The sequence below is a fragment of the Colletotrichum abscissum genome (assembly GCF_030869225.1).
Source record: "Colletotrichum abscissum strain IMI 504890 chromosome Unknown Scaffold_47.1, whole genome shotgun sequence".
In the NCBI taxonomy this organism is placed as follows: domain Eukaryota; kingdom Fungi; phylum Ascomycota; class Sordariomycetes; order Glomerellales; family Glomerellaceae; genus Colletotrichum; species Colletotrichum abscissum.
The window spans coordinates 327392-351738 of NW_026850398.1; the positions used below are offsets into that span (position 1 = coordinate 327392).

General features: G+C 43.2%; 8 protein-coding genes across 8 annotated transcripts; 2 read left to right on the top strand and 6 right to left on the bottom strand.

Annotated features, from left to right (window-relative positions):
* Positions 1 to 163: 163 nt before the first annotated feature.
* Positions 164 to 2090, top strand: CABS01_13756 (O-acetylhomoserine (thiol)-lyase; the record flags this gene model as incomplete). Its single annotated transcript, XM_060547098.1, has 7 exons — positions 164 to 367; positions 435 to 518; positions 580 to 939; positions 997 to 1417; positions 1483 to 1627; positions 1685 to 1778; positions 1839 to 2090. The coding sequence occupies 7 exons, from the start codon at positions 164 to 166 to the stop codon at positions 2088 to 2090; spliced, it is 1560 nt and encodes a 519-aa protein (XP_060394688.1).
* A 488-nt stretch (positions 2091 to 2578) lies between these two features.
* Positions 2579 to 3908, bottom strand: CABS01_13757 (aristolochene synthase; the record flags this gene model as incomplete). The annotated part of the gene is made up of 4 exons (XM_060547099.1): positions 2579 to 2966; positions 3051 to 3324; positions 3419 to 3803; positions 3906 to 3908. 4 exons carry the CDS (start codon positions 3906 to 3908, stop codon positions 2579 to 2581), a joined length of 1050 nt encoding a protein of 349 aa, XP_060394689.1.
* A 755-nt stretch (positions 3909 to 4663) lies between these two features.
* Positions 4664 to 5674, bottom strand: CABS01_13758 (uncharacterized protein; the record flags this gene model as incomplete). Its single annotated transcript, XM_060547100.1, has 3 exons — positions 4664 to 5068; positions 5115 to 5548; positions 5608 to 5674. The coding sequence occupies 3 exons, from the start codon at positions 5672 to 5674 to the stop codon at positions 4664 to 4666; spliced, it is 906 nt and encodes a 301-aa protein (XP_060394690.1).
* A 1093-nt stretch (positions 5675 to 6767) lies between these two features.
* Positions 6768 to 7965, bottom strand: CABS01_13759 (gibberellin 20-oxidase; the record flags this gene model as incomplete). Its single annotated transcript, XM_060547101.1, has 3 exons — positions 6768 to 7472; positions 7540 to 7606; positions 7676 to 7965. 3 exons carry the CDS (start codon positions 7963 to 7965, stop codon positions 6768 to 6770), a joined length of 1062 nt encoding a protein of 353 aa, XP_060394691.1.
* A 669-nt stretch (positions 7966 to 8634) lies between these two features.
* CABS01_13760 (uncharacterized protein) lies at positions 8635 to 9521 on the bottom strand (the record flags this gene model as incomplete). The annotated part of the gene is made up of 2 exons (XM_060547102.1): positions 8635 to 9175; positions 9229 to 9521. The coding sequence occupies 2 exons, from the start codon at positions 9519 to 9521 to the stop codon at positions 8635 to 8637; spliced, it is 834 nt and encodes a 277-aa protein (XP_060394692.1).
* Positions 9522 to 13943: 4422 nt separating this feature from the next.
* CABS01_13761 (uncharacterized protein) lies at positions 13944 to 14375 on the top strand (the record flags this gene model as incomplete). Its single annotated transcript, XM_060547103.1, has 1 exon — positions 13944 to 14375. The coding sequence occupies one exon, from the start codon at positions 13944 to 13946 to the stop codon at positions 14373 to 14375; it is 432 nt and encodes a 143-aa protein (XP_060394693.1).
* Positions 14376 to 15496: 1121 nt separating this feature from the next.
* CABS01_13762 (uncharacterized protein) lies at positions 15497 to 16509 on the bottom strand (the record flags this gene model as incomplete). The annotated part of the gene is made up of 3 exons (XM_060547104.1): positions 15497 to 15798; positions 15854 to 16213; positions 16275 to 16509. The coding sequence occupies 3 exons, from the start codon at positions 16507 to 16509 to the stop codon at positions 15497 to 15499; spliced, it is 897 nt and encodes a 298-aa protein (XP_060394694.1).
* Positions 16510 to 18502: 1993 nt separating this feature from the next.
* CABS01_13763 (FAD binding domain-containing protein) lies at positions 18503 to 20207 on the bottom strand (the record flags this gene model as incomplete). The annotated part of the gene is made up of 10 exons (XM_060547105.1): positions 18503 to 18700; positions 18747 to 18803; positions 18838 to 18947; positions 18997 to 19194; positions 19244 to 19379; positions 19463 to 19498; positions 19547 to 19747; positions 19799 to 19867; positions 19931 to 20056; positions 20112 to 20207. The coding sequence occupies 10 exons, from the start codon at positions 20205 to 20207 to the stop codon at positions 18503 to 18505; spliced, it is 1227 nt and encodes a 408-aa protein (XP_060394695.1).
* Between the last annotated feature and the right edge of the window lie 4140 nt (positions 20208 to 24347).

Consider the following 24347-nt stretch of genomic DNA (forward strand, 5'->3'; position numbering starts at 1 on the left):
CAGGGAAGGCAGCCGAAGCCCGGATGAGAATGACTGAGATCTCAGCAACACCATTAGTGAACACCCGGACAATACTAGGCTTGAAGTATAGATATCTATCACTTGCAGCTCTAACTTGTCCGACATTTCTCCAAAACATCAATTTCAAAACCATCTTCTCACCATGGGAGAACCGATCCATGACATTCCGTTGGCGAGCTCAACCCCTGTCTCTCTTAGCGTTTTACCTGAGGGGCACGATGCTTTCCAGCCCTACAAAGTCGAGAAGTTTGACGACGGCCTTCGATATGACACTCTTCAAGTTCACGGAGGACACCGACCGGACATAGAAACACATGCTCGGGCAGTCCCAATCTATAACAGCGTGGTGAGCCTTTATATCTGATTATCCCCGATGGGCCATGGTCAATTACCTAACTCAAATACTATCTCAGTCATTCATATTCACAGATAGTGAGCATGCCAAAAGGGTGTGTGCCACCCAAGAAGCAGGCTACTTCTACAGTAGAGTATCGAACGTAAGTCTTTCATGCCTGTTATCTTGGGAATTGTCTCCATTTTACTGAACCTTATCCGCAGCCAACGGTTGCAGTCTTCGAAAAACGGGCCGCCGCTTTGGAAGGAGGCACTGCTGCTGTAGCCACAGCCTCAGGACAGGCAGCAATTTTCAACACAATCATCGGCCTAGCAGGAGCCGGTGATAATGTTGTGGCCTCAATCAACTTATATGGAGGCACCTACAGCCTTTTCAAGACACTGCTTCCGCGACTTGGTATCACTGTGAAGTGGGCCAAACAAGAGACCAGAGAAGAGTTTGCCAAACACATTGATGAAAATACCAAGCTCCTCTTCGTCGAAAGTATTGGAAATCCTCGCTGCAGCATTCCCGATCTTCAGGGATTGGCAGATGTGGCACATGAGAACCACGTTCCATTTGTGGTAAGTAGCAAGAAACTTATAACGAAGGGCCAATCCCAAAAGCTGACACAGTGAAAGGTTGACAACACATTCGGAGCCTGTGGCACATGGTGCCGCCCTATTGAATTTGGCGCCGACATCATCTTGCATTCCGCCACGAAGTGGATGGGTGGTCATGGTACCACCGTCGGCGGAGTCATCATTGACTGTGGCACTTTCGACTGGGGTGCAGCGGGTCACCGGTTTCCTCGTATGATCAAGAAAGATGGCCCAATGAGCTTCTCATACTGGAAAGCCTTCGGCAATATCTCGTTTGCGATGGCGATGAGGATTGACATCTTGATGGAGGTTGGGTCAATACTGAGTCCAGCCTCAGCACAGCAGCTGCTCATCGGGATGGAGACACTGAGTCTACGCTGTGAGAGACACACCAAAAATACAATGGCTGTGGCTCAATTCTTGGAATCACATCCAAGAATTGCATGGGTCAACTACCCCGGTAAGTTAGCACGTTCAATGTGTCGACACAAAATCATCTTTTGGATGTCCTAACAAAAAGGCCAGGCCTGGAAAAGAATCAGTATCACGACAACGCCAAAAAGTACCTCAGAAATGGTTACGGCGGCGTCCTTTCATTTGGCCCTAAGGGAGGAGACGTCGCTAGCAAGATGCTTATGAACTTTGTCAAGGTTATATCCCATCAAACAAAGTAAGTAAAGATCAGCATTATTAAAGAACAGAGGATTTACTAAATCGTACGCAATAGTGTTGGAGACTCAAAGACTCTGGCCACTCACCCTTGGAATTCCACTCATGTCATCATGTCCGAGAAGGATAGAAGAGAGGCTGGAATCACCCCGGTGAGTATCATATATTAAATCAACTGTTGATGTTGCATTGACTGATGTGATCTCGCGCAGGCATTCATTCGATTCTCAGTTGGAACAGAGGATGTTCGAGATATTATCGAGGATCTTGACCAAGCCTTGGCACGGCTCCCGGATGACATTGTCCACGTTCATGATGAGCGATTGGAAGCTAAGCTAGCGGCTGCTATTAGTGGTGCAACTTCCGCTGCATCCATCGACAGCGCCGACTTTATGGACGCAGATGTTTCCTTGTCCAAAGCCAACGTCCCGCTTGGACGTCAGACAGCAATTGGAAACTGGTGAAAGAGAGCTACATTAGATGGAAAGGCATAAGGAGTTACCCGGTCTTACAAATTATACATATTTAGCCTAGAACTAGCATGAAAACGTTCATTGAGAGCCTTTTTCTTACACCATCTCAGTGGCTCGCACGACAAAGGACTTGATGCTTCTCCATCGTAGGTTCCTCTAAACTTGGACAGAAATAGAGTCTATGCTACTGGAAAGGGAACATCGATGCCGAAAAGCAAATGCATGGCGTCTCTCAGTATGTCATATGCCTTATACTGTTGTAATCTCGCGGATGAAAAATAGAGGCTGTCATACAAAACATCATACATACAAAGTTCAAATGTAGACTACTGTATACAAGACTTTAAGTGAGGCAGGTGAAGTAGATACCACAACAAATTATTCTAGAGTAACGAAGCTGAAGTAGGATCCGACGTTGAACTGTAAAGGAAATCGTGATCGAACTGTTTTTTCGTTTCGAATCCATGTACAATGTTGATCTAAATCGAATGGTATCTCGGTGTAATGCTGCTCCACGCCTCATTCCCACTCATTTGATACTCCAAGCCTTTCATAAACGCCTGCAAGTCAGAACCACAGCCCGCAGCACTAGAAATTCTACTAGTGACCAGCTTACTATGAAGAAGCTCCCATTCGCGACACATTATCCACAATATGCGCTTCGACGCCGAATAGTCCAGGCTAGTCTCCGAAGTCAAGACTGACACGGATGAACACAAAGCGGATCCTTCCTTATGGCCTATCTGGGAAGCCTTCAACTCCTTTTCCCAGCTATAGATATCGTTGACAACAGAGATATGTTTTGAACAGTTAAGCTCAATATCTTCGACCGAGCTCAGGTCTTCAGGGCTAAGATGCAGGCTCATGCTAAACCTCATGAGAGCAGATAGCAATCTAGACATTGTGAATTCTTGAACAAAAGGGGAATAAAAGATATCCGAGTAGACTTACGCTTTGCCAACGTCCTTTTCTCGATACTTCAAATAGTGCCCCAACTCCTTGATTTGTAGTCGCGTCTTGTCAGTTTGAGCGCGCATGAACGTAAATACTGGTTCAAGGATCTCATTGGCAAGGACTTCATCGCAAGTCCTCATATCATTCCACAGGTCATAAGTTATCCATTCGACTGGGACACTGCGATCTGGCAACGACTCCCCCTTGGAGAGTAGTATGAGTCTCTCGTTGTAGGAAGAGCCTGCTTCAAAAGACATGTCTTCCAAGAGATCTATCATAACACAGCGTTAGCAGATTTGGCCATGAAAGCATTTCAAGACATTCAATTGGTCTGTTGCTCAAGCTTTTGGAAGAGCGTCACTCACCATCAATTAAGAACAAAAGCGTTAAAAGATAACAGGCGAAAGAAATCCTGTCGTTCAACGCGGTAGGATAGTAGAAGCAGGTGACTTGTGGGAAACCCGCAGCCACGAACTTCTTCCTGGATTTCGAATCTGCAAATGGCCAGTGATTGAGGAAAAACCCGTTCACTTCCGCCGAAACCTCTCGCTCTCGAGGGTGTATCTTGGCGGTAAACCGCGCCGCAGGTGGCGGCTCGCTAGGATTGTAAGACCTCTGACCAGATTTGGCTGGCTGGTCAAAAACTTTCAGCGACGTTGACTGAGCAGGTAGGATAAAAGACGCCAACGCATGTAGGGAAATCATTTTGACGCTGGTAGAAGGATCGCCAGTGGATGGATCTCGAACGAACTGAGAGGGGTGAATTGGTGACCGAAGACAAGTTAAATGCTACGTCAGAACCCTTTCTAGCGCAGTTGTCCTAGGTGCCGTACTTGAGACGAAAGTATTTACCATTGATCTATGATCTTGTTACCTTAGTTGGGCGTGTGGGTCACACACATTGACCACCAAGGGATAGATTGGGAAACTTTGCGAGGAGACCGCGACTCGGGTTTCATACAAATCGGGCAATAAAGCGAGGCCGGCAGCCGACAGAGAACCATTAACTCCACTCTCCCGGGATGAAAGAGGAATACTGCGCCCGGATCGAAGTTGTCTGAAGCCGTGCAAGTTTGATTTTGATATCCAGTCGATTTTGAAAAACAAATTGGCCAATCAAGCAAGTAAAAGTACTATGAAAAGTGACGAAAATGATCTCTCACGCGATGTTGGGTATCATGTTGCTGAGGCAGTTGGTTAGACCGAAGGCCCTAAGGCACCATGATTCTTCCTGGACGCAGAAGTAGAGATGATTTCACGCGTCATTACCTGTTCGTGGCTGACATCACGTCTAATGTCATGTTCACGGCAAAGGGACAATAAGTTCATAGTTGCAATCAACTCTTAGTAAATGTGAGGTATGATGAATGACGGTTGATCCTCTCCAAAGTTTGTTGGCTTTGAGTTGGCTGAGCCCCCAATATGTTTCATATGTGGAATTGGAGAGCATTTGGTGCTCCCAAATTGGAGATTTGAGAATTTGAGAAGCATGGCTTAGAGCATCACATTGCTACTTTTCCAGGCCTGCCGCCAGAAACAGGAAGATTGACGGGTTGGGGAACTCGATCTAGACATACGTGCCCGGACAGGACTATGGAGTATAGTTTTCATTACAGACAGCTTCTGAAATCTGTTGCAGCTTGCTGCAACCTAGTCTCTTGCAAGTTTGTCGCACCAATCCATGTATTACGACAATTCGCCAAAGGTTCCTCCAACTCGGTGTACCTCTCACCCAACGTAAGAATGACTCTGCCGTTCCAACGGCCACTCGTTTCTCTCCACTCGGCAGTATCCTTTCCATATGTTTGAACCTTCTTGGCTTCCGTGGCAACAGCGGAGTACACCACTGCGAGCCCCACGAAATGCGCAGAGCTCACTGGCAAGCCAGCAGTCATTATTGGAGCAGCAAGCTTCGCCGGCAATAGTCCGGTGATAGTTGCGGCTGGCGCGACAGCATTGATCGTAATATCAGTGTCTCGCAAATTCGAGCGCATCGCACGCAGGTAATTGATCAGCTTATTTAGTTAGTCTTGTATTTATGCTCGGTCAGGTTCTACTTACTGCAGCCTTTGTCCCACTGTATACAGGGAGTGATTGTTCCGGGGAGTAAGCAGTGGCGCTTGATGTCAGCACAATGCTTCCCTGTACGCCGTTTCTTTTCATGCTGTGAAGTGCAAGTTTTACAAAATTCAGAGTGCCTCGGAAGTTTACATCAACCACATCGTAATTTGGTTCGAGCAGGTCGCCATTGTCGTTGTACGCATCGTTCAGATATGTTCCGTCTTCATCTACTCCCGCATTTGCAATCGCGATATGGACTCGTCCTATCTGAGAGAACGCATCGGAAAGCTCAAGCCAGCGCCTGATGTCGCATTTGCGAAATTGTACAGATGATGGCAGTGTCTCTGTGGGCTGGCAGACATCGAGAATCACTACGCCAGCTCCTCGAGATGCCAGGATCTTTGCAGTGGCCAATCCAATTCCAGACGAACCACCTAAAGTGTTCATGGTAATTAGTATTGAGAACCAAGTGGAATGACTCAAAGTTATTTACCCGTAACAATTGCAGTCTGCCCTTCCAAACTCGGGATGTCCGTTTCTTTGATATTGAGTGTAGTCATTGCGAAGTTGTGGCGAAGGTGCTGGCAAATGTCGTCACAGCTGCAAGGTCGAGCGACAGAGTGGAGGTTTGACTTCAGCCTTCAATCAGGTCTTGGGCGTATGTGACTGAGAGGTGGAGTGTAGAGCTCTTACCTTATCGTAGGGAGGAGTGCATTCGATCTGTCTCCAAGACGTGCCTTGAGGTTCGGTTCGGAGTATTGCCATTTTCGGCATCTCTAGTTTATCTCGTAATCCTTCGGTAGCGATTTAGCTCTTGTTCCATAGGTGACACAAAAAATACTAGCAAAATCTTTTTTTCCTTTCTTCGGTTGCTGTCGACAGCTCCCGTTGTTTTTGATGCCACTGGCTTCTAATAATCTGATAATCTTGGTGTTCATATGAGATTTCAGTATCTGTCCTTGATCGAATTCATTGGTTTTTGCTTTTCTTTTTTCCGAAGCAAGAGGAAATCAAATCCCATTTGATACTATTCAAAGCTAGAGGCACTCTCTATCTACGAGTACCTTAGTTTAAACATACGTCAGGCAAGAATGAATGCAAGACATTGTAATATATATCTATCTCCATATGATGGTTCGCTTGATAATTGTCAAAGCCCTCAAGCCATATTTATAAGCTACTTCATCTCATGATATGTATCAGGTATCGGATAATGGGAAAGTCCCATGTGCCTGCTTTCGTGATAAATCATTGTTCCCTATTCAATCAGAAACACAGCTTTAAATGCTTGCGAAGTACCTTAGTGCACGTAACGAAACAACCACCAAACGGCAGGATGTCACTGCCAATTGAAGCAGGCGGCAACCTATGGCAAGAAACTCAAGCTGAGAGGGCTTCTACTTCTGCAATCATTTGGCATACTGGAAAGAGACGGATCAAGCAAAATGAAAATAGGAAAGCGAAAATTCCAGGATTTTGGCCTTCCGCTGTCGCCTGTAACTTGGGATTGAAGTCCACGGATCGCGTGAATGAGGTAGGGTTGTCTGAGTACTCTTTCAATATACGATAATCACACCGGTTCTTGATGCCCTAAATCATGCCATTCTTATCGATCGAACGCAGGACAGAGTAGTTACGCCATCTGATCCCCGACTATACCATGATAGTTTCACTCTCCTTATCCACCTCCGGATCCCAATAGCCAACATATCCTTCTCTTCCAGTCAAGTAAGTCCCCGTGGCTTGCTCCTCGGCTGTTGCACGAAACACGGCATGTTTCTTGTTCGTCCAGTCGAGGCCCTTCCAAGTAACACCTTCCGAGTCAACGAACTCTGCATCCATTTCAGGTCGCAAGAGGTAAACAATAGAATACTTGTGACGCGTGACTTCGTCCTTGTGGGGAATTATGCGGTGCAAGCTCGACTCCAGAAGTCCCCCAGAAATGAAGCGAAGCGCATCGCCGACGTTCACAACTGCGTGCCCGGGCTTGGGCGCAATGTAGTACCACTGATCCTCATTCGGTTTTAGAACCTGGAGACCACCAACCTCGGTGAAGACGATTGAGAGACTTCCAGCATCAGTATGAGCAATCTGGCCCACTTTTTCAGGTTCAACGTCTGCGAGGGTGTACTTGAGAAGACCCAAGGCTGTTGGGCAAACGGCGTTTTTACGGTGATATTGCTGATAAGCAAGCTCTTCATTCAAACCCAAAGCGGCAGAAAGTCGAGACAGTAAGAGAATGCTGATTTCCCGGAAGTTTGCTGTAGCACTTTTCAACACGTCGAGCTGTGTTGCGATCACACTAGGTCCTGGAAATGTCGAAAGATCGCTGATCTTCGAGATTGGATGTTCGAAAAGCTTCTTAAGTCAGGTTTTGCTCATATGAATTGGAGTACGAGACGTTGGAATTTGAACGGAGCCTCACCATAAGCCCTTCGAACCCGTCCTTCTTTCCTTCGACTGGCCCGTTGCCATGCCCTGCTGGTTTGTATCTATTGCAGCAGAAGGCAACCCATCGTCAGATTGACAAAAGCAGTGCACTAGTAGGAGATCGAACTGACCCCATGACTAAGTGCTCATCATGATCCCGGTCCACAAGCCACGCCATCTTTTCATCTTGAGGTAGATCATAGAAGCTTATAGCTAGGTCATACATAGATTGTACATTTGCCATGACCTGGCCAGAAGCAACCTCCCGACAGTCAAGATAGAAAAACCCGAGATCGGTACATGCTTTCAGCAAATGCTCACGGCACACCTCATCTCCATCGACGAGTTGCTGGAGGGAGATGACGCGCAAAGGAGCATTCTCCTCAGCAACCCTGTCAGGCAGTGACTCGGGATTCGGCATATTGAAATAAAGAGGTACTGTGAATCGTAAACTAACTGGACAGACTGAAAGCCAGACGAATGAGACAGAAGACGTACACAACGTCGGAAATGAATCACAAGGCTAAAGTAAAAAGCACAATGCTCATAGGTGGCTTTCGGCGGGTTACTACTTCGGGCGAATCCCGACAGTCGAATGCTCGGGCCACCATTTGTCAAGACCTCAGGCCCTTAGTAGTGTAGGTGAATTTTATTGGGCATCAATAAGTTATGAGACCAAAGGTGCAATATCTGGCAGGGTACAGGTATTGCGCTTTGCGAGAGCGGGATTAGGACAGCTGGTGTGATTCTTGATGCACCGTCTGTGGCACCAAAAAATTTGATATATTCACACACTTACTAACTAACTTTTGCTAACATGAAATACAACGACTTAATCTCATTAGCGAGGAGAGCCTTGGCGGATGACTTACGTCTCCAATGTTTGGGGAATATCACTCATTGTAATGTGACTCGATGCATCAGCCGCTCGAAAGTTCTAGCACACATGGATGGACGTTGGGATTTTGCGGCTCATCTGTGCTCACCGACGAAGGCCCTCGTTGCTCTGATTGCCAGGTTGACGGAAGCGAAATAGGCCAAATAAGGCGGGAACTTCAAGAGCGATGGAATAGAACGGGAATCTACTTATCTAGACTTTACTCTTGTCTTCCTCATGGAAAATAAGCACTCTAACCTCGATACTCTGTCTTGGGTCTTTGTCAACCATTTCCGCATCCGTAAATGCGGCGTGCGGGACCCTGCGAGCGCGCCCATCCACCTTCCAGTCATAACACTTGATAAGCATCACCTCTTCTGGTGTTTGAAAGCTTTTGTAGTACCAGCGATGCCTGCTGTTGGGAAGAATCGTACATGGTTCGCCCACCCAGTCCGGGTAAATGAGTTTGACCGGCAAGATGTCTGTGTCCAACACGGAATGAGAGTCACAAACCGCGAGAGGATCTTTGTAGATTGTCTTGATTGGTCGCCAAACGTTGATAACCTGGAATCGTGATTGCAATAGTCGAGGCGCTTCTTCGCCCAAGTGACGTTTAACTTGGTTCATAGCCCCCCACTCTGACTGGTCGATGTGAGCTCTTTTCACTGGTCGGCGTTCATCATCAGAGTGCGCGGCTGAGGGATTCGGTCTCCGAATGGTGTGGTCGAAAATGTGCAACCGTGAGGCGCCAGTGCTAGGTATGGATTAAGGATGTTCCCGATTACGACGGTCTAAAGGAATACTTACATTTGCGATAGAAGCTTTTCGATCTCGGGGTAATAAACTTCTTTAATTTCTTGATCACTCGCAAAATCCACTAACTGACTAGCGTGGCGACAGAACTGAAAGCCATGGCTGTCGAGAGTGAAGCTGCCTTCATTCCCAGTGATATCGTGAACAACAGTGGCAAAATCGACTGATGGCTGGGTGAATGTGCTCCGTTTTCCCGCAATGCTTGGTGCATGCTCACTTCCATCGCCGGGATCTCGATAGTAATTGATGGTGGTTTCCACATTGCGTGGACTGGCCAGTCTGGTCATGGCAGGAATGTTCAAGGTATAGAGAAATTCTGAAATGTCGGGTGACCGTACTTGATTCTACCGGTACAGCCAAACTTTATCTGAATACTTAGGCATGGAGTTGGGGGTGGCACGAGAAAATAAAGTTCCTCGCAGACAAAAAAAAAAGAAAAAAAAAGAAAAAAGAAAAGAAAGGGGGGACAAGAAATAATACGCCCTCGTTTCCAGCAGGTCCCAAAAGGGGAAAAGGCCGAACATCGCGTGCGTAAAAGCCATTAAACATCTGAACAATACGTAAGGCCCACCCATTTGCGAATATTAAGGCTCTTGGGATTCAACAATAAACCAAACAAAACTCAGCATCGAGGAATTTGGAGAACAGTGAAGCATCTACAATAAAATTAACGTAATAGGATTCTAGCATCTCGATTGTGTATCGTTCTGCGTCTTGGGCTTATTCGGCGATCTGCACACTTTATTTGGCTCGCCCAGTTAGCTATAATTGAAACTCCAGAGTTCATTTAAGTTGTAAATGAATAGTCACCTAAAGACCGTGGGTCAAGGACTTTTAGACATTCGTCCTTTGTATAGCCCGATGCTGAATACATACTAATTCAAAGACTCTGAGACGTTGAGAACCTGGAACAAAGTGTCCGAAGCGTTATGGCAACGAAAAAGAGTCAGTAGGGAACATAATGTTCATTTGGGTGTCGCAATTAGGATGGTTTTGCAGACCGAAAGCGAATCATAGTAGTATTGATGTGCAGCCACGTGAAGGATTCTGGATCGGTGCATAATTGTGCTCTTCATGCTGCAAACCGAGGAAGTCACGAATCAGTCGCAACTAGGCTAGTAGAGATATTGGCTACAATCCTCCAGCAAGATGAGATCGCATCGACCACAGAGACTTCGGCTGACGCAGGGGCTGTCAAGCCCGTCAATGCGCTCCAAGCTCTACAAAGTGACAGGAAGAAGTTCCACTCAGAACAGAATGTCGAGGCAGTAATCTTAGCGGGCCAGGTATCCAGGCTTCGTTGGTTGATTGATCATCACTGAGATGATATTATAGAAATTCCATATGACTCCCTTGCTACAGCAGTGCTCGACCTTCATCTGCACACGGTGCGATTTCTCCTTGTTCAAGGGCTGAACGTCGAAGCAAGCAGCCAATTCGGGACACCAATACGTGCTGCAAGTTCAAAGGGGCACGAAAAGATCTTCGAAACGTTTTTAAGCTGCGGTGCAAACATTGTGAGTACAAGGGAGTTTTAGCAGCTGTAAGGAATGGCCATCTCTCAACATTGCAACTTTTGGTGAAGGTAGCGGAAAAGGGGTCACATGTCGGGTTTGATTCCGAAGTCGATCTCGCGCTAAAAGCCGGGACTGCACATGGTCACTTGCCTGTTGTCGAGCTTTTGTTTGGATCTTGTTCTGAGTCCAAGCGACACTATTATCGATACGGCTTGCAAGACCGGGTACGGGCATATCGTGGAAGGGTTTGATGATCCTAATGATCACTTCCCAGACATTCCAACATACAAACGGTCATTAGGCCTGAGTAAGAAGGAGGGCTCACATCTACTGAGATTGCTGATAGCCTCTGAAAAATAGACAATATACATCTGTCTCAGTTCCGATCTTTTTCGTTAAGTGAAAATCAATCGCAAGTGAAAACAAGGTAGACAAAACTTGAGAAAGCTATCAACGTACCAAACCGAGGTAATTTACCAAGCCTGAGCTCATGTTAGGCTTGGGATTGGTAATAACTGTCTACGTTCCAAAGTGGCGCTATATTCCATCTCTTAACTTGGTCTCCTTCTGTTTAATCAACGGTCATCTGTACAACTGCACAGCTGACTTCCAGGACATCAATATGACAACATGCAGCAGTCAAGCATCACAAGCTACTTCATCATTGGTAAGTCACGTATGTTTGAATGACAGGAAGTTTTGAATCTGAAACTGAACCAAGCCATCAATCTTCCATCTAATGAGATGAACGGCAAGCTTTGGAAGATCGAGAATGTAGGCGCTTGCCCCTGAGAACAGTTGATCATAAGAAGAAACGCATGGTCCTAACATGGCCGACTTGACCGAGTCTGACGATCACTGTTCGCACGGATTCTGATTGAGGTAGAACAAGAAGATACTTAGATGAAATTAACTACACTAATCTCTCATGCGTTGGCCAGCCTTCCATCAACATTCTGACCTAAGCTTTGGCATGAAGACCAAAGATCATTGTACCGTACGCCTAGGTCTGTGAGTATCGTTGCACTCAAGATGTCAGCAGACCCATAGTTCTTAAAGTGCCCGTAATGACTTTGGGTAGCCTGGAAAACGCGTGCACCGAAATAAGCGAATCCATTCTCTACTTCTTCTAAATACCTATGTCCGTGTATGGTCTACCATCTTGTGCCTTGCAATCAGACTGGAAGCATACTTTTGAGTATGACTCGGTTGAAGTCATGAAGCCAGCATGCGTGCAAACTTTTGATTGATAATTGCTCAAAAGATAGCTGATGTAGGCTTCGCCTGACACGCCCACCAATTCGACTAATATCACAAGATTTCTTGGCCAAGCCAAGCCCCAAATCGTCTTGCCAGACGCCCGCAATAAAAGTTGATCTCGTAACGTGTTGAGACAAGGCTAGAATTCCCCCTATAGCCGGTAGTATGCTGAAACCATCGTCGAGGACCGTAAGACAAAGCTCTCGACTATAACCGAAATCCATCTTAGTATCAAATCCTTGGACCCTGGCAGTGTTGTCGGGCGCAATGGCAAAGGGAATGACATCCCTGCTAGCCACCGGGCACATGCAGATTATCGGGGCCCCACGCCTCCATCCAGAACGAGTCCAATGTAGTTTAGCGTTCGGGTCAAAGCTCACTTCCCTGCAGACATCAGCCTTATGGGCCTAGAGGAAGTCTACGGATAGTTTCTTTGGACCCATGACTAAGGCACGGGCTTAAGCTTTGCGGAATAGACACAGGCCTGGCCACGAAAATTGTTTGGCCTTACTCGCTTGACAGTTTTCCTCTGTATGGCGGCAATTGGGCGTCGAAGCTGCTGATGCGGAATGCTCCTTGATCAAATGTACGTTGCGATAGATGAACGCTGTCAGTCAAGATTCTTGTGGCTTATTACGATGTGAATAAGGTACTGAACGAAGTAGATAGTATGTAATGTTTAGGGACATTCCATGTGACGTGCGGCTATCATGTCTTGCAGAACTACATTACTTCTCGGCCAATGACCGGGATGAAACCGAGCCTATCTAGAAAATTATGGTTCGCCCGGGATCCCATTACTTGGCATCGTTCCCGTTACCGATCCTGCGACAGATTACGATGAACTTGTATGCTTCCGCGGCCTTGAATTAAGGTAGATGGCCTCGAATTAATACAGAATCCGATACCGAACGGCAAGATACAAATCTTCATAATAGCTACCTGTCAATACTGGTAGCTTATGGCCTCTCCCACATGTGACAAGATCCATCTATTATAGAGGAAGTCTATTTATAGTGTTCCAGTTCACATGCCACTGCACGGACGATAGCATACTGTGCAGATTAGGAAACTACTCTTCAATCAACCCACCCTTACCTTGTGCCAGGACCCTTGAGGGCTGGGGTATTTCGGCCTGATCGGCCCGTCTCGATCAAGTCTCGCGGCTCGCCCAATGGCCCTATCCACATCAGCGGGTCTAAAATGAATCGGAAACTGTCGTTCCTAGTCAACCTTACGACTATATATACTTTAACAAGTTAGCGCAAACACGGCCCGCAGGAGGGCTCATCCGCTGCACCGGTTATCGGGAGAATATCATCCCCATGTACCTAATCGCACGGCAACTGCATTCCAGGCTCTTATGTCTAACTTTAATAGCCGCTCCTATCGCTGTATGATCTGCTGACAGTGCCGGGGACCCCGGAAACACAGATCTGACAGTTTGAGCATGCCTTGGCAGGACAATAATTCATCCAGATACATGACTTTCCTCGCCAAGACCCGGAACTAGGCCTGATCGAGAATCTCATGCAGGAAGTTCTGGTCCTTCTGAATTCTGCCTCCTTTGAGAGTTCATCTTTCGTCGCAGCCAAGACTCATAGTCACGAGGCACTATACAGAGTAGTGCATAGGGCAGAAGAATCGGTCTTGCCGTGTCGTTACGTCTTGAGATGTTGAAGGGACAACATGCGAGTGATCTCGTACTGGCCATTGGACCATCCGAAAGACACCAGAATGAGGTGGACTTGGAGACTATAAAGGATCAAGATATTCTCCCGTTCAAAGGTGCATACTTCTCTCCTCATCACGATCATTCCACACTACAATACCATTCAGCTCATTCCTTCAAACATTCATTACCTACACTCATTCAAAACCAACCCTCATTTTACCAACACCAACAACACCACCAACACCAACACTATCAAGATGCACGCCTCTGCCATCCTCGTCACTCTTCTTGCCGCCACTGGCATGGCTGCCCCTAGCCCCGCCATTGCCAACCACGACGGGTCGGGCGCCAGTCAGTTCATCGCCCGCCAGGACCCTAAGCTCAAGCAGGCTCAAGACAGACTCACGGGAGCTCGCAACGCTGCCATGGAGGCCATCGAGAATGGCGGTGGCAAAGGCCGCAAGCTCGGAGAGATGAACTGTGGCACTCTCTGCAGCCAATGCCAGACTGGCGCCGTCACGTCTGCTGTAGGAAAGATTGCAATCTGCGGTACCGCTGCGCTAGGTCTTGCTGTTGTCAGCGGCCCTATCGGGATCTTCCTCGATGTTGTCGGATTTGCCGGCTGCGAGGCCGAGGCTATTGGAGAGCTGAACAAGTCTGAGGCCGAGTGCCAGACCATCGTCGGCTAAGGGACATGGAGAGGTCGGTCACAGGAAGCTCGCTATCTCATGTAACAGTAGATTGTACACGGTTCGAATTTGTTTTGCTTTTTGTTTATAGAAATTGGGATCCCATTTGCTTTTAACCTCTCGGTGGTCTACCTATGTGAATGCGTGATTGTTTTCCTCCCGTGAACGGCCTGGCTGTTGTTCCATCATTTGCGTCGTGTGCATAGCTTGAAATAGAGCGGCGTTAGAGAGTACGTGTAATGCCAAACTAATGTTTAAGCAACATCTCGGGTTGAGTAGAGAGAATCCGGAAGGTAAGACGCTACCCAGCAATTTCTCGACGCGAGCATCGATATAGCCTGAGTAACAACTAGTCTTGTGAAGGTTTGTGCATCTTTGCACTCACCTACAGTAACAGAGCCGCAATTCTATCGATAATATTCCCTTTTACCGTTCTACCTAGTTTATCTTCGAGCTATTTAGCCATATACTCCCCATCAGGCCTCTCATATTATTCTTTATCCAGTCTTCTACTTCATCCAGAATATTGAGCATCCATTTTCCTAGCTTCTCGCACTCGTCATCCAGTTTACTAGTATAAAAAGTCAAAGACTCAATGTTATCCGTAGTCTCGACTTGACGATTTAATACAGCATGCGTAGTTGGTTCGAGAATAGAAAAAGCAGATCAGATATCCTATCCCGCAAATATTCTCGCTCTGTACACTGGTCATTGAGACTCGTCCCCCTGAGAAGTATGACCTGCACCAAAGAACAGGATTCAGCTTCATTGGGCGCAAGCGAGGTTTACTTTTCTGAAATGTGTTTAAGTTCCCAAGTTCTAGTTCTTTCTATATTTCAGAAACTAAAGGATACCTTCGACGGGACTGGGCTTTAGGTCTTTTGGGTGTCTGTAACCTAGCTAGAGATATAGGTAGAGCTGGCCGTTTCAGAGGTGGCTCGGTTATTGGTCTACAGCATCTGACAACACTCTGAGGGCAGTCCATCTACGGTGATAATTTCACCTGTGTATAACGCTATACAACAACCAAGGCAAAATAGTGACTCCAGTGTGTCGCCGCGACGGTGCAGTACGAGCGAAGTAGATAATGGTGTCTCATGTACTCTTTCATCCCAGCTACCTTAGAAGTAGACATTGCTTACACTATCAACGATTCCATCCCGCAGAGTCCTCCATCCCTCCTGACCTGCCCATTTCTTCAACAAGCTAAGGCCTTCACTCTGGTCAATCGACACAGCAAGATGGAAAGTCTCTGGATAGTCTTCTATGAAGGCGTGGTCTGGCCGCGTCTCTCTTAAAATAGCCAAAAACTCGTTCCAATGAGCGCTGTTGCCCCAAGCCTGCACACGGGCTTTCTGAACAGCCGGGTCAAGCATGGCTGCCACGTGGAGCAATGCAACGTCCTTGACATCTACATAATAGGCTGTTGCCTGTCAATAATTTCCTTGATACGTGTCAATATGCTCCATGTTACTCACCGGCGGGGTAGGGATCCAGGAGGCTCCTTTTATTGTTCCAAATGTGGTTGAGCCAGTTGGACTTTGCCTCAGCATGCTTTCTGTGCAAAGGCTCCCCTAACACACCAGACGGATTGATCGAGTTGACGTTATAATGAGGCTGTTTTTCGCTGACAAAATTCCAGACAGCTTTCTCAGCAGTGACCTTGCTTGCCGCGTATGTGGTCATGCTGCGAGAAGCCTCGTAGGGAGGTGGCGCCCACGCAGCTTCGACGGCGGCTTCGTTCCAGGTATGTTGTGTAACATGCGTCGTATCCCCAGCCCGCGGCAAAATGAGGGCCACAAAAGAGCTGGTATACATATTTCGGGTCGGGGTCGAGACTGGTAATAGTTGCCAGGTGAATGATTCCAGAAACTCCTTTCACAGCTTCGTCGAAAGCACCTTCCGCGCCTAAGTCAGGAACTTCAACGAGTTCAAATTCGCCTCGATCAACATGTGACTTGAAGAGCTGATCAATAAGCCACGATGCCTGGACTAGGTTCCGAACCGAACTGCGGACTTTGTAATTGCGCCTCAAGAGTTGACGGGCTACATGGCAGGCGATAAAGCCTGTAGCGCCGGTAATGAGCACCCAGGAGCCGGCGGGGATGGTTGTGTCCTTGGTCGATTGATGCATATTGAGAGGTTGGAATGATTGTTCCGGCTGGACGCAGCGGATAGAAGACATTTAGATGCCACATAAAGACAGTTTTTATTTTATTTTTTTGAAAAAAAAAGTTCTTTAAATGAACATAACTACTCGCGAAAGAAAATAATGACACCATCGGGGAATTGAAACGGTACATTACCGAAGTTAACCTCCAAGAAAGCAAAGAACCCGACATTCGGCCCTACAGATATATGAGCCCAAGTACCTTCCTGAAGCGGTTAATCTTCGCGCTGAAAGCTAGGGGGAAGAACTTATCCTGGTAGCCGTTTTTAGCAAATCCAGGATCTGATTTTTATGTATCGTTCGCCCTCGCATGCTTCCCTGAGGGCGAAGGCGGGCCTCACTTTTTTGCCCGAGCCCGTTATAGAAAGTTCGCTGTTCAGTACGGAGTTTAGAGTCATAGATCCGGTAGTGGATCTTTCCACTAATTTGGCATGCTATGTGCTATGAGGCTCGCACAAATTACGTAGTGGATCATTACGCAGACCGTACATTCTGTGACGGATGGCAGCCGGACTGCCAGAAGCTGGAACTGTACCGTTGAGCGATGTCTTCAAAAGAGAGCCCCTAACTTGTGTGGGGCTATTCCGAGCAAGGTACATATGTAGTTCCGTTACGTAGCAACTTGTGTACCATGGCCGAAGCTATAGGAAAAGGTTGTGCTCGACGAAAGGTCGTGTTTGTTGTCACTGTCTTTGGCCTAATTCCTCCATAACCTTGGAGATAATCACAAATACGTTCTTTGCTTGGTATATATGGTGCTTTTTTGCTTAGAATTCAGACAGGGAATTTGAGGTCTCTTGCTGTCCGGGTCCAGATTTATGAGCAACGTTAAACTGCTCAGAGTGCTTGGCTGAAGTTGGGATATCTTACCAGCAGTGTTGACAGGTCTACTGTTGACGGAATTTGGCTGTCCAAAATGCCTTCCGAAAGCCGCTTCCACCCTTGACGGCATTTCGGCTGTTGCTGACGTAGCTAATGGTGTTTAAGACCGCAATGCATCGCCGCTAGTGAGGCCGATCTCATCTGGTTCCCTTTTGATCACCCACTCAAGTCTTCACCTGAGCCGTAGCTTCTTTCACAGCAGGAGTGTCGACTTTAAACGTATCCAAAATGGTTATGGCATGCTTTCATGACTCTTCAAGCTTGGCCAATGATTATTGGTGTTGTGTCATTCTTGTACTTACTACTGCGGACTGCTACCGGCTCAAGCTGGCAGTCTGCCTGACATATTTTCAAGCACGTTGAGTTTTCATGAATACTTCTACATGATGAGTTTTCTCTTTGAATTTGTGGAAGACGTAGAAGCGTTCGCATAGGTCCAACGCCAAGTGAACGTATCAGGAGCGCCCCTCGTATCATCTGAAACAGCGTGTCGAGTTAGATAAACGCACCTCAGGCATTACGATGCTGGCTCATCACTTTCCGGCAGTCCCGTAACGCCTTGTCATGCTTCAAACTCCTCTTGCTGATAGTTATGGCACTTGCCAGTTGACGAGCTTCTTCTGCCAAGCCCATGGCAGACTTTGCATCACAAAAGCCCAACATGCATCTAAAGACGCTCCAATTTTATCGTTTGACTCTGATTTGAGCATGGAGCGATTCGTTTCCCACATAGTCTCCGGTCATTCGGTCAGAAATTCGAACTCAGACGTGTCGTGACTCTATCTTAAATGAGCCTAAAACCCCCGCTTTCACTGCTCTACGACAGAATTGAGACGATGGTCGTGAGGAACGATCATCATTTGAACCAGGCTCCACTTGTTTATGGTTTAATACCATCTTTCACTTCGATAACTAAATATATTGACCAAGGCGAACACGTAATACAAGTAGTCGTCAGCGGTGACAAATGTGGCTGATGTGCGAAAGTGTGGTGCACACGCGTTGGTCCCGTTGGCCCCGTTGGAGATGGGAACCTCATTATGATATTCTTGCCCGACTTCCTAACATTCGCACTTCAATCAAGCGTCCAAACGGTCTTTGCACACAACTGTCTTCTTGTCGTCAGATTGGCTATCTGCTCTATCATTTGCTCTTGAGTAAAAGCAGATACTTGCAGACCATCAAGCTGACAGGCTTCGTTGGAGTACCCGTTCCGCGTGCTCCCACGCATTATGTTGATTGGCATAAGCAGTCCATCCTCGAAACTCATTGGCTGATTGGGTTAGTTGGGATCACAATTTCGGGCATACAGTACGTACGAGTGGGATGGCCTCTTTGCGAGTCGCTTGCATCTTGTCCATTTCTGCGAGCGTAATCTTGAATGCGGTCAGCTCTTTCTTTGCGACAGACCTGCAGCAACTCGAGCCGCTCTGGGACCTGTTCTGCCAGAGTGCCCCGCCGTAGCAGAATAGCGAGGGTGACAGCATCTTCAATTGCCATTGCAGCGCCCTGACCCATAACTTGTCTTGTCAGCCGATAGTCGTTCAACTTTTGATCGAGTACACTCACACGGTGTGAAGGGGTGGCAAGCATCGCCTATGAGGGCGAGGCGACCTTCAGACCATTTCTCGAGGGGTTCCATGTCCAACAAAGGCCACACCTTCAGGTCTTCCTCGGGGGCCTGTTCCAGAACAGCTTTGGCTCCATCACCGAAAGTCTCAAACGACTTCAGCATCCCCTTCTTCTTCTCCTTGGGAGATTTCGCTTCTGAGGCCCGTTAGTGAACACACACCATACACTTGAGAAGATAACCAACCAATGGCAGACGCCTCCACCTCTTTGCTCGGTACAATGGCGACTAGGTTCAACATCTCGCCATCGGCACAAGGATAGCAGATGATACGGCGATCATTTTCCATCCATTCCGTCAAGGAAATACCGAGTTTGGCATACTCCGATGTTCGGTTGTCATTGGCCATAGTACTCCTCGGAGAAATGAAAGCCAACGGTAGCAATGCTTTCGAAAAGGGAATACCTTCTTGTGAGCATCGATGTACTGCCGGGTGAATGGCTGCCTTTCATTAGTCGCAACGCCACCTTTGGTACACAGAGTTCTTACGTGGACACCATCAGCGCCGATAATCGCGTCGCCATGATACTTCCGTCCGTCGGACAGCGTCAGCTGGCCGTTCTGGATATCTAGAAATGTAATGTCACAACTGAGGTGCAGCTGAACCAGCTCGCCGCCGGTATCTCCTTGTTGCAGGACTTGGTGTTTAAGACCTGAGTGGAGATACGCTCGGTGGATGAAGTAAAACCTCTATTCTCATCAGTTTTCGACTCTTCATGCGAGCAGGTGCGCGCAACTCACCTCCGATTCGAGTTTGGACGGAATTTCCTGCTTGACGAAGCACTTGCCAGCCGAATTGTACATAGTCCACTGTTTATACCCTTTTAGCAACATCTTCTGGAGGATATGACCAAAGTTGACCAAAGTACAAACCAGGTTGCAGATGCTGGACCCGTGTTCCTCCGGCTCGAAACCAATCTTTCGCAGGATAGAGGTACAGTTTGCTGCTAGCCCAATGGCTGCACCGATCCCCGCGGCGAACTTTGACTTCTCGAACACCTGAAAGCATCTGGTTAGACACCAGACCGCGACGGAAAAGAGGTCGATGACAAACCAAGACTTCGTGGCCTTCGCGGCTCAATGCCAACGCGGCGGTGAGACCGCCTATACCGGCTCCAACGATGAGAATACGAAGCTTTTGGCCTTCCATGATGACACTGTGCTTGCTGCGCAACTTGTTGAACGTCGCAATTGCCCTGCAGTCTGGTTTATTCACATCCTACTCCAGTTCTTATATCGATTTGTATGTCGCATTGCAATTCAGGGACATATCTGAAATATACCTGGGGTGGATATCTCTCATGTCAAAAATTCAACTTCTTGGGAACAAGACTTTGTCGGACCGATAGCCACCGCTTCATATCGGTGTACACTTGTTTCCACCTTCCCGTAACACCTCCGCCTGATCCTGAATACCGGAAATTGCGTGGAATGGGAACCGAATCAATCTTTGACTTTGTGCCTTTCCAGAAGCTGTTGAAACGACCCTGATTGGAGACCGGTTTGGGAGCATTTCAGGCCATGCCGTTACTATAGATGCAGGTGCATGAGAACCGTGCAACCTCAAGCTAGCAGCTCGGTTTCGCGAAATCCTGGTCATAAGAAGTGGAGTGGATAGATTTGCTCTCTCCTCTTGTAAGCTCGCCTCTTTAATAAAAAAGGATTATAATTATTAGTATCCCTATTACAAGGTAGTTAGCTCGAACCGTAGTTAACAAAGAGATTAATTAAACTATATAAATATCTATATAATAAATATAAAAAAGAGGTTCTAACTATAAGTTAAGCTAGTTATAATAATTAGAAATAGGGCCCTTAATTAGCCCCTATATAGTTAACTATAAATTATAGTTAAATTAGATTTCTAATTTAATACTAACTTTTTTTTTTTTAATTTAACTATTATAATTAGAAATATAATTCGACCTCGAGCCCGTTTATTAAATTATCTCTTTTTCTTTTTTTTTTTTTACTTTTTTTATATAACCTATCCCTTTATTTATATAATAACTTTTTTATTATTTATAAATTATTTTAATCCCTTATTTAATACTATTTTTATAAAAGCGTTTACGAGGTTATTTTTATTATTAATTTAACGGATTTTAAGTATTTTATACTTTTTATACGATTATTTAAGGGCTATAATATTAATTATAAGCCTCTTTTTTTTTATTATTCTTAATTTAATAAAGTATTTATATAGCGAGTAAGAATTAGTATAAATAACTATTAAAATAAGTAAAAAGCTAAGTTAATTAGTAATCTTTTTTAACGTTATTAAAATTATATTAGAGAGGTTAATATTATTAACTATATTATAAACCTTTAATATTAATATATTTCTTATTACTTACTTATTTTTAATTAATAAGTAATAGATTATATTATTATATATAATAAATTCGCTCTTATTTATATTCTTATTAGTTAGGATAATAATATATTTTAATTACGAAATAAGGTCGTTATTATTTATAAATAACTTATTAATAAAAATATAAAGCTTATTAATTATAAAGTTAATTAGGTAATAAACGAGGCCTTAATTAAGATTCGTTTATTACTACTTAAGCTATTTATTAAGTACTTTAATATCTTATTTAGTTAAATTTATAACTTATACTACTTTAGTATAATTAAAAATTACCTTAAGTTAATAAATACTTATAATATATACCCTTTATATAAGCTTAGTTTTATATTACTTTTTAATATTAATTATGTTTAGATTAATAAGGTTAATTTTCTTACCCTACCCTTTTTATTAAAAAACAACGGTTTCTTTTTTAATTATAAAAATCCCGTTATTAAATATTAAAAGAGTATTTATTATAAAAACCTTTTTAAGTTTTATTATAAAGCCCGCTTTTTAAAGCTCCTTATTTTTTTTTATAAAGTTAATATTAAATAGGCTTAATATATTATTAATTTATATTTTAATAATTTTAAATTAGTTACTTTCGTATTTTAAAATTAGTAAGTACGGGTCGTATATAGAAATAATTATTAATAATTAATTAATATAAAAATTATAATAAATAGTTTATTAATAAGTACCCGATTTTATAAGCCTATATAGTAACTTAAGTACTTTAATAATCGTACTTTTTAAGTATTTATTAACTACTTTTTTTAATAAATAGGCTAGGATTTTTTTTATAAGCCCTATAGCCGATTAAGTATAGGCCTAAGTAATATTACGGCTCTAAATTTCGTATCCTTTTTTCTATAATAATATTATTAGTAATATTATTAATCGTTAGCTATAGCGTTATATAATAAGTAATTATATAATTAACGTTACTTTTTTAACGTCGCTATATCCCTAAATTACGTATTTAGACTTCTTATATAACTAGGGTATTTTTTTTTTAATTTTACGAACTATTTATAATTTAAATATATAAAAGTTTATATACTTCTCTAAGTTATAAAAAATAAATTAATAAACTTTTTAATTATAAAGAGTATTTATTTTAATAAGATCTAATCTTTTATATAGCTTTTAAGTAATTATAATTACGCTTTTTTTTATATAGTTTAACTATTAGCTCGAAATCGGCTTTTTTTTTATTATATAAAAAGTATTAATTACTTTATTATTAATAATAAATTATTATATTAGGGCTTACTATCGTAGTTTTTTATAACGTCTTATTAGTAATATTAATACCCTTTTAGTAATTTCCTTTTTTTTATTATTTATTAATACTATTATAACGATTTTATTAAAAATAATTTCTTATACTTCTATTACGGGTTATATAGTTTTCCTTAGCTCTTTTTCTTTTTATAAATTAAAAATTACTTCGTTAAGATCTATATAGTACAGTCTAACTACCGTAATTAATATTTTAAATAACTAGTTACGATTTTTTATAATTATATAAGAGCGCTTATTAATAAAAATTAACTTATATAGCCTAGCTTATTATTAAGTAATTTTATATTATATTTATATATTTAAATTTAGTAATATATTTAAATTACTCCCTATATTAGGCTTATTATATATAATAATTACCTTATTAACTTATTTTTTTATACTTATTTTACGTAATACCCGTATTATTTTTTTAATTACTTAGGTTCGTTAGTTTATGTTTAGTAATAGTAACGAGGCTAAAGTCGTTTTTAAATATACTTTAAATATTAATAATATTAGTATAAGTTCGTTAGGCTTTATAATATTATTATAGTATTTAAATACTATTTAGAGGTATTTATTATTAATAAAATTCGGATTTTCCTTTTTAATAATTCTAAACGCTCTTTTTAATTATTAGTATATTTCTTTTACTTTTTTAATACTATAATACGCTTTAATAAGTATAATTTTTAGTTATATATTATAAGCTATTATATTATCTTTAAATTCTATTAATTTAAAGCTAGTACTAGCGTTAGTTCTAATATTATTTAGCGGTCCTTAGTATATATTAATTTAGCTTTTTTATAAAGCTACTTATACTATTTCTATTTATAAATCCTAAAGGAATTACCTTATTTAAAAAGATATAACTACGTTAATTATATATAATATTAACTAACTATTTAAATAGAAAATATTAATAACGATTTCCTAGTTAAAGTTAAGCTTATTATATAATTTAAACTTAAATTTACGTAAGCTTTACGTATTTATTTAATATTAGTAATATACTTTTATTAACTATTTTAGTGCCTTTATTTTAATATTATTATTACTTAATTACTTTAAGAGGTTATATAGCCTCGTAACTAATAAGTACCCGAATCTTTAATATAAATATTTAAGCTTATTTTTTATTAAGTAATTAATTAACTTCGTATTATTAATAAGCTTTATAAATATATACTCCTATTATCGTTCGACTATTTTAAAGTACTTATTACTAAAGATTCTATTTTTCGTATTATTAAATATAATATTTAGTTAATTTATATTTTTTAAATATAAAAAAAACAGGGTATTAATAAGTAAAATATAAAAAGTTATTATTTTAAAGTACGTCTCTATTTTTACCGTACCTAGGGCGACGATTTCCTTACTTAGGCTAAAGCTAATTTTCGTAATACTTATTATTAATATATTAAGTATTACTAACGTAATTTTTTATAATACTTAAAATTACTTTTTCTTTTTTATTAATTATTATAATACCTTAGTATTTAAAATAATACTCCCTTAAACTAAGAGACGGCTAGTTTGCCGCCGTTTTTGGCAGCTTCTGCCGCCGAATCCAGCGGGCCATCTGCCACGGAACAGTCGCCGCTTTAGACTCAGGCACCATGTCCGCCAAGCGAC